The sequence below is a fragment of the Hemibagrus wyckioides genome, linkage group LG25 (assembly GCF_019097595.1).
Source record: "Hemibagrus wyckioides isolate EC202008001 linkage group LG25, SWU_Hwy_1.0, whole genome shotgun sequence".
In the NCBI taxonomy this organism is placed as follows: domain Eukaryota; kingdom Metazoa; phylum Chordata; class Actinopteri; order Siluriformes; family Bagridae; genus Hemibagrus; species Hemibagrus wyckioides.
In genome coordinates, this window is record NC_080734.1 from 6,271,582 (window position 1) to 6,280,623 (window position 9,042).

Sequence of the window (9,042 nt, forward strand, 5' to 3'; positions counted from 1 at the left end):
CTTCAGGTCGTGGGTGCACACGCATGATGTGTACCTTTTAATCAACCGGCACCTCTGTGCTTGTCTGCAGTCAGCCGATACATCCTGCAAACAGAAGCACTGAGAAAGGCTGTTTTTTTGGCCGTGTTCTGATCGATGAAGCCGTCGTCTGTCTCTGATCTCTTAATGCTGAATGGGTAATAAAACATGCACAAATGTTGCTCTTCTGGACCAATAAGGCCTTTCATTCACCGCTTGTTTGCATAGCTTGCCTAGATAAGAGACTCATTTTCTATGATATTTTTTCCGCCTCGCAAAGAGTCTAAATTCCCTATGAATTTTCAAGACCTATTAGCATCTTGAAAGTCTCGGTATTGCCTTGATCTCTTTCAAAAACGTGCCAATGAGAAGATACACTTGAGCCGCTTTCGATATGTGCCGAGATACAAGTCTTTCCAAGGAAAGGAAAATGAGACTGACTGCTCCAGGGCATCTATTACCGCAGTGTGTGTGTGGCCTCGGGCTTGCATCCTGGCTGATTCACTTGGGTTTCTGCTTGGGTTTAAGGTTTTAACTGACCCTTCGTGAGCGCTTGCTTTAGTAGAACAAGTGAAAGATTGAAACTGTATGTTTGGTTCATGACTGCTTAGTACTGGTTACATCGTGCCTCCACTTTACTTCTGAGAACTGAAATGGGGAAAAAATACAAGCTCCATAGTGGTGTGATAGTGCTAATGGAGCAAAGACAAAAAAAAAATAACAAACAGTGGGATTCTCCACTTGGAGCGCATGGCAGCATGCTGGGTGCAAATAATCCGACTGATTTAATCTGACAGACATCATGGAGTGGATACTAGGGATTCCTCACCAGCATTAAAGCAGATAATAAAAGATCCAGAAAACCAATATGACTAAATGGTGACAATTTTTTTATTGCTTATTTACTGCCATAAATACGTTAGATTTCAATTTAAAGCCATTTTATTTTCACCACATTTGACTAGCACTCTGGACAACACATGAGACCTGGATTTTGATTTTGTCCTAAGTCCAGTCGCAATCTAATCTGCTCAATCCAACAGGATCATAAGAGTGAAGCATAACCTTAAGCAAGAAAATATGTAGGATTTCTAACAATCCAGAGTGAAACCATATTTCAAAGCCCAAAGCGTTAACTCCACCCCCTGGTATAACATTAACCGTTTTCATACAAGTTGGCTTTTACAAGTACCTGCTCTTGTGAGACCACTAGAACTCTTACACTGGAACTAATCAGTAGGCTTCGGGTTAAGCTTCCTTGCTGTACTTTATCCTTTAGTCACTCTGAACGTTCTTTGGCCTTACAACTATAAACATGTTTCAGCAGTTTATTCAGTTTACATGATTTTTTAAAACTGTGAGCATATCACCCACTTGAGGTCTCCCCTGGGGATTAGTGCTTTATATGCTATGATCCTGCATATGCTGGGGAATCACCCTACTGGGTGGAAAGGCCATTGGTTCAGTATGCCATGGGCAATTCACCTGACAGCTTGCTCCGTTTTTTTATGAATGATTAGCCTCTACTGTGGCCTTCTGTCCACTGAAGATGTCTTACTGTTGCAAAAGTGGCATGGATGGTAACAGTTCACGGCTTAGATGGTAAATAGGTTTCAATTATACAGTGCCTTTCTCATACCCAAGGTCACATTACAACTGCGCAGAAAGAAACACAAAACGGTAAAGAAAAACCTAACGGATCTGTAAGCATCAAAAGCTATTGAATAGCACAGCTGATAAGACTGTAGACCTACATCAGTACAATCCATACACAACCTGCAGAGCTGCAGCATCGCTAGGCGCCACTGCCCTAAACGCCATGCTGTAGGATTCATGGAGTCATGCAAAACAAGCGCAGGCACATCACAGCTCCAATTAAATCAACAAACAAGTTCTGACATTGATGAAAGATGAAGGCTAGACAAAATCAGATGCTTTGGAGTGCAACCACAAGTGAACTGGATGACAAAGTCGGCCAAAAGAATTTTAAGGTGCAACAGTCAAAATGTCATTTCCTACTAGAACAAATAACGCAGAATTTTATGTAGACATGATAAAACTAAATTATAGTTTAAGCCATTATTTCAGAACACGTCAGTCCCTCTGCGCTGGGATGTATGTTTGTATACCTTTCGTCAATCATTTTATAGACACGCCCCAATGTACCATGACATCCTAACCAATAGTTATTTGGTTATTGTCTTTGTGTGTTTTTAGAGTTGTAACTTTGCTTGATGACGTGACTGTCCTTACTAATGGTATAGCTTTGCATACATGGGTGAAAACGTGGAAAATTCAAATCTTACTCAGCTCCACCCACTGAATTTTTTAATTTTATTTTATTTTTTTACAAACCTTAACTAACTCCTCTAAAAATGAACCAAAAGAAAGACACTTACAAGAAATAAGCATAACAAATACAAACAAATAAAATAAAAAACTACATTCTACTATATCTGATGTAAATATCAAATGCACTGACGATCAGCAGAGAAGCAAGGTTTTTGTCTTTAGCTTAACATCTACATAATTAAGGGAAAAGGAAACGATGTATGAAGGAATAGAAAACCTGGTTGTGTATTTGAATAGAACACTCAAACGCATGCTGTAGATGCCTGCAGCTTTTTCCTTCGCTCCCTAAAGCTTTAGCAGGTGGGAAAAAAAAAAGTCTAATCTAAGGGGCATCTGTTCAATCTAAACTACTGCTAAGTAGGGGCTGGAAAGAGTGCACATAGCTAATGGATTGTTCCAACCCAACAGTGTCACTTTGGCTGAGTGCATATTTACTTTCATTTGGATTTTTAATCTGGATGCTTGTATTTAAAGGCTAAAATGTGACGGGTGTCTCTTCCGATGCGTCAGCTGGCGTTCATCGATTTACAGTAATCAAAAGCCCCTCTGAGCGTTTGTGCCTAAAATGATTCTGACATTGATTTCCTTTTCATGCAACAATTACCATTAAAAGGTCAGCGACGCTCATGGGGAAAACCATGAATGGCAGCCTGACTCCCATGGTGGCCGTTTGTTTCTATCCAGCCACTGATCAGCGCGATTATTTTTGGCTCTGCATGGGTGAATTATCACCGAACTGTAAAGCAGGGCTACTGCGGTTGCTGAGATCGTTCTCAATCTTGTCTGCAGCCACTCCAGGAATGGGACCTTACTACAGCGAGGCAGGAAGGATGGCAGGACACCAGATGGGACGGCATGCACTAATATGATTACCGCCGCGGCCAGACTTAATGCGGGCATTAGGATTCAGGATGCCTGTAGGTGTGACAGTAACCCTGAAGAACTCTTACCTGCACTTTCATACTGCTGGCTTTTGAGCTTGACTGGTGATACATGACATACTCAAGCTTAGAGCTCTGGAACTGGCTCCCAAAACCTATTTGATATAGATTAGCCAAGTCAGCTGAAAAGGATTTCTGTTTGATCAAAATGAGAAGCGAGGGAGGGAATGTCTGCTTTCATTCTCAGTTTTAGTTCCTAACTCACAGGATCTTAAACTTTTCACCGCCTGGGACTACTTTTACAGCAAAATAAATTCCACATATGCCCTCAGTTCAGCCTTATATTATAAACATAATCTAGCTATTCAAATATTGCACTCATTACTTGACTGTGTACAGTAGCATTCCGGTTATTTATCTTCAAGGCATTTGTTTACAGACCTGTTTGGTTTTGCTTTACTGAGGCTTGGATTTGAAGGCATTTCATTTTTACTGAGCACTCAAACTGGCTAATAAATCTAAGTACATAATAAATATAATAGCTTTGATAATGGAGGGTTGTGATTTCCACCAAAATGAAAATGTATGTATTTTGAAAATCATTATGCTTCAAAGACCCCACTTTCACTGCCCTAGATACACATTAGTACGCATAAAAATAAACATCTTGGTGTTTTTACTCCTTTCAGACAATTTGCTTACAGATCAATATGAAGGGAAACGTTGGAAGATCCGAACAACAAACCAGGTAGGTTTACCAGGCTACAGAGAGAAACTGTTATCCAAGTTCTATGATTGGGTAATCGGCAAGGATTCAGCAAAACCAAAACAGACCAACATAGACATAGTATCGATTGCATGATGTTGGAATCTCTAGCTGTAAAAAAACAAAAAAACAAAACAAAAAAAAAACAACCCTAGCTGTACTGCATGAGCGATTTCGAGTAAATGTTACATACGCAATGATGCAGATTAATGCTCATGTTTTATACTCTGTCTTCCGAATGAATGAAATCAACTGTCTTTTCCTTCTTTAATTCCTTAATCGAAATGAATTAAATGTCTAATTACTTAAAGTGAAAAAGACAAAAGCAGTACAACTAGGAACAATATCCAGAACAATGAATGAACCTTTTTCAATTGTAGCAATTTTCCTGGGAGGAAAATACTGGCATATACACATATTGGGGAGATGACAGGCAACTTTGACAGCACGTCTCTAGACATCTTTCGAGACAATACATGTCCGCGGTGGAAGACACGTGGTGAACATCGACGCTGCGCCGATTAGACAGAAGACAATTAAAGCGATATTAAGCGAAGGTCTTTCAGGAGCCCTAGCGCATACTGATAAGGAGTCTGGATCGGCTTGGTGAGGCTGGCCACTGATTTACATCTGATTAGCATGTGAGGGAAAAGTTCATCCTTAGCGTGATCTGCACAGCTGTGGATGCCAGACTCACACTGCAGGTATGCATGAGAAGAAACTGTGCCAGAAACCTGTTTTTTCTTCATAGGATTTTTTTATACCATGATTCTTAAGTCAAGTTGGTTTTGAATAGATGGAAACATACAAATATCTTTACAAAAATTTTCTCAATAAATTTACAACCATTCTTCAGTTGTCCCTCTGGTTAAAGAAGAGACTCCTACACTGGACAGTAGAAAACCCTTGGGTTCCACTAGCATGCCACCTTATCTCTATTCAGTGTTAACGATTAGCCTTGTCTATTCCATACCTTGGAGCTGAATTAACCCTCTCCAGTGCTAATTTATATCGCAACCTTGATAAAAGTTTATATAAAAACTATACCATGCTGCAGTGTAGTCAACACTTGCCACATCTACCCACCCATATGTATTTTCACACGTGTCACCACACACAGTGGCATTAACAATTTAACTAACAAGTACATGCTGCTGTGAAGTTATATATACACCAAAGACCAAAAAAATCTGTAATAAAGTTTGAAAAAAAACAACAACTGGGGTTTAGCCCTAGGTGATCTGCCCTCACCTTTCCTAAAATGTAGACAGTCTAGTCTGTGTCAGTCCTTTATAAAACCAATATGTAAAACTGTTCCTCTTACATGTTCTGGCACAAGAATGCCTTTGATTTGGGTAATTCTGCACCCTTCCTGTTACCAGGACAAGCTGTGCTTTTATGTCTTAAGTTCATGAGAGCACAACGTTTACAGCTGCTATAACACAAGTGATAACAAGAACTGACTTGTTTCACAGATGTTACATGTTGTATAAACAAAAAGATTTGTAAACTTTTAGCATCACACCTAATACTACAGTAAATGAATCAAAAGGTATTTACCAAGTCATCTGTAGTGAAATGCCTCACTGAAAAAGAATGAAACCAAAGTAGTTACTGGTGGCATGGTGCCATTGTTACATGCCTGGTACAAACACAATAGGCAGTTAATGAGTTTTTTTTAGGTGAAAACTAAGTTAGTGTTTGTGATTTCTGACTGTGGGTGTCCTGTTTCAGAAAAGCAGGGAGTGGCTCTCTAGTCAGCCTTAGAGAGCTAGGGGTGAAGTGATCTTGTTTATAACTCCCATAGCTGTTTATTTTACTTCTTTTGTTAATGTGGTTATGATAATGATTGTTAATCTGAGGTTTTGCAGGCATTGTCCGTACTTTAGGGTAACGTTTTAACTTCACTAAGGTTTTGTTTCTTTTCACACTTTTCAGTCATAAATAATTAATTTTTGTAAATATTGTATATGCAAAAAAACCCACTAAAGGACGTTAGTTATTTGTCAGCGAACCAACAGTGTACTGTATATAGCCATACAAACAGAAACATCTTCAAGCCTCGAGGTATGATATTGTTATATTACACAGCCCTAGTTGATTATGTGTGTTCTTTCTGTCTGATTTGAAGCTGGACTATTGATCCACCAGTCTGCTGACGGTCTGTGGTAACTCTGTGGTTAATCTATTACAGGGCACTGTCTAGACTGTTTTAAATTGGCTCCGAAAATAAAAGCATGACGTTACAATTTATCTATTTATGATCGGATCTGGTCCGCCTTGATCTGATCCCTAAATATACATCCTTTCGCTATCCGTATTAAGTCAGACGTCTCGCACACGACTTGCATACTTGGCTTTTCTCTATCTTTGGAGATGTGATGACACATGGAAGTTAATAAAGACATCATTTTAAACATCATCCTGTCTGAGAAGCTTTCTCCTTCCTGACATGTCCCAGGCTGCCGCTGCTGATCTAACGGGCCACGTCCTTAACCTTTGACTGCTCTGCTTCGACTGCACTCTGCCTCGGCTGTGAGGAAGAGAAATCCATCAAATCTGAAACAATCACAGAAACACAATGGGGCTGGTTCTACTCAGAGAAATGCTAACGACCTTTTCCTGATGTTTTGACTCATGTGAAACTTGACAACAATGCTGAAAAAGTATACTAACCTTCTGACGTTGAGCTTATAGCCCACGCTCACCCTGATACACTGCAAACAACAAGAACTGCCTTTTATAACATTCTCCCTGGCCATAATGTAGTGACCGGTGTATTCCAACAAGCTCTTGAGTTTTAAGCATCTTAATGATGACTGGGAAGACGTCCCTTTCCTGACATGGACCAGGCTGCCAGAAAGCAAGCAACCATCACCTGATCTCATGGGCAACACTCGACTGCTCTGCTTCGACTGTATCCTGTCTCAGCTGTAAGGAAGAGAAATCCATCAAATCATAATGAATTACAGTAGAGCTACTTCTACTACTAAAAAAAAATGCTGACCTTCCCTCGAGGTCAAGCTTCGCCTTCCTTGAATCTATAAACAATGAGACCGTTCTTAATGAGAACGTGTACTGACCTTCTGACGCTGAACTTTTTTCGTGCCTGGAGTTCGAACCCTGTCCTTCAATGATCATTTCCTCTGTAACACGGCTTCGTTATCGTAGCACGCAGCAAAGCCGTTGGATGGCATTTCACTTTCAGAATGCTCTTTTTCTCTCCCTGTTCAGTAAAGCCAAGTGAAACTCCAAACTCAGTAGCCTTTACCACGTGTGAGGGGTCAAGTATCTATTCCCACGTTCCCGAGGCGATCAGATGAATATGACGTCATGTACATCGCTAAAACCGTTTGACAAACTTGTTCTCAGTCAGCTGGCTTAGGAAAGTGAGCTAATACTTGAAGCTGGGTTTATCTAAAGTGCTGCAAGGCTAGTGTTTTGTGTAGGCTTTTGTTTGCTCGTGTTCAAAAAATATCCCTGTGCTCGAGGCGAAATTCTGACTAGACCGTAATTAGACAGCTACTTCTAATCCGAGGAAGCTAACTTACCTCAACGCTGACGTTTGACTAACTCGTGTGGGGTTTTTTGGTTCGTTTTTTTTTTTTTTTGTTTTGGGGGAAACATGGTTACGAATTTCGTACACGACGTGGAAGGTTTATTTTACCTCTTTAATTTTGGCTCGTTTCTCCCTCGTTTCCGGGTCGGAGGGCTCGTGCCCCGTTGCCCCAGGTGGCTGCGCGTACTCGATAACAGGCAGAGAGCCGTCGTTCTTCTCGCCTCCTCTGTTCTTCGCTACTTGGTCCTTTTCGCTTCGGATGTCCTGCTTGATTTCATCCGGCCGCTTCTGGAGCGTGTCCTTGGCTTCGAGCAGAGCCTGTTCGTGGTCTCTTCTGATCTTGGCTAAGATTTTCTCGTCCTTGCCCGTGCCGCCGAAGTCTCCGTCCGTACCTGTCCGGGTGTCGCCCTCCACCGCCGGGTCCGAGCGGAAGAAAAACAGCTTGGATGAATCCGGGAGGAAGAAGATAGCTCCGAAGCAGAAGGTGATGAACGCGCTGAAAACTAAGAGCAGAATGAATTTCTCCGTTAGCCTGAACGAGGTCGCGCTAACGGACTTCCTACTCGGGGGTGCCGTGAAAGGCATGAGAATAGCTACAGGCATTTTTTCTTCTTCTTCTTCTTCTTCTTCTTCTTCTTCTTCTTCTTTTTCTTTCTTCTGTGAGAGAGGAGTCAGAATCCTTCTACAAGACTGCTATCCCCTCGGTTTACACTCCGGGAGTAAACATGGACGCCTGTAGACACGGGTGTAAAAGTAAATCCTCCTCAGGAAAGTTGCAGCACTCCGCTGATCATACTGAAACATCTGTGGTGAAGGAAAAGTCTCTCTGCTGTGGCTACAGCGGATTACAGCGCGGGAGGCGTGGCCGGGAAATATGATTGGCACAGCTCTCTGGCCAACCATCTCACTCGCATTGACTAACGTTATTGTGGGCGTGGTTAGCGGACGAGCGGGCCAAACGTGGATGTGCTGTTCACACGTTATTGGTCATGAAGTCCAGCTGTAAAAATCTACCTGGTATATTATTTTAATCCAGCTATTATAACTTATTGTATTTTTTTTTTTTTGCTTAATTCATTAATTAATTCTGCTAGGTTCTGTCTAGTTCATTCACATTGTCCTGTAGATTGATTGCCCTCATCCTTTTCTTCTATCTGCTCTTTGACTAGTCCAGTGGTCTGTACCGCTGGACTATGTGTTGCAGCATGCTACCACAACATTTACATTTCTGGCACACCCTTATCCAGAGGGACTTACAATTTATCTCATTCTATACAAGGGCCTTGCTCAGGGGCCCCAGCAACGGCAGCTTGGGGGACCTGGGGTTCAAACTCACAACGCTCTGATCAGTAATCCAACACGTTAACCACCAAGCTACCACAACCCATACAGTTCGAACATTATAGAGGCTTGACAATAGAAACACTTGACAATTCAGTTTTATTTCTTATCTTATTTTACAGAAT

The 9,042-nt window shown here is 41.4% G+C and overlaps 1 protein-coding gene and 1 long non-coding RNA gene across 2 annotated transcripts in view; both read right to left on the minus strand.

Annotated features, from left to right (window-relative positions):
• man1a1 (mannosidase, alpha, class 1A, member 1) overlaps positions 1 to 8,402 on the minus strand; it is a 121,141-nt gene extending 112,739 nt beyond the window's left edge. The window contains exon 1 of the mRNA XM_058378935.1: positions 7,685 to 8,402. Coding sequence (XP_058234918.1) covers positions 7,685 to 8,179 — 495 coding nt within the window. The 5' untranslated portion in view covers positions 8,180 to 8,402. The remainder of the gene's footprint in view (positions 1 to 7,684) is intronic.
• Positions 1,998 to 7,665, minus strand: LOC131345846 (uncharacterized). The gene is made up of 3 exons (XR_009203542.1): positions 7,101 to 7,665; positions 6,694 to 6,948; positions 1,998 to 6,576 (listed from the first exon to the last, which is right to left on the minus strand). It is a non-coding gene; the product is annotated as an uncharacterized LOC131345846 (long non-coding RNA).
• Positions 8,403 to 9,042: the final 640 nt, after the last annotated feature.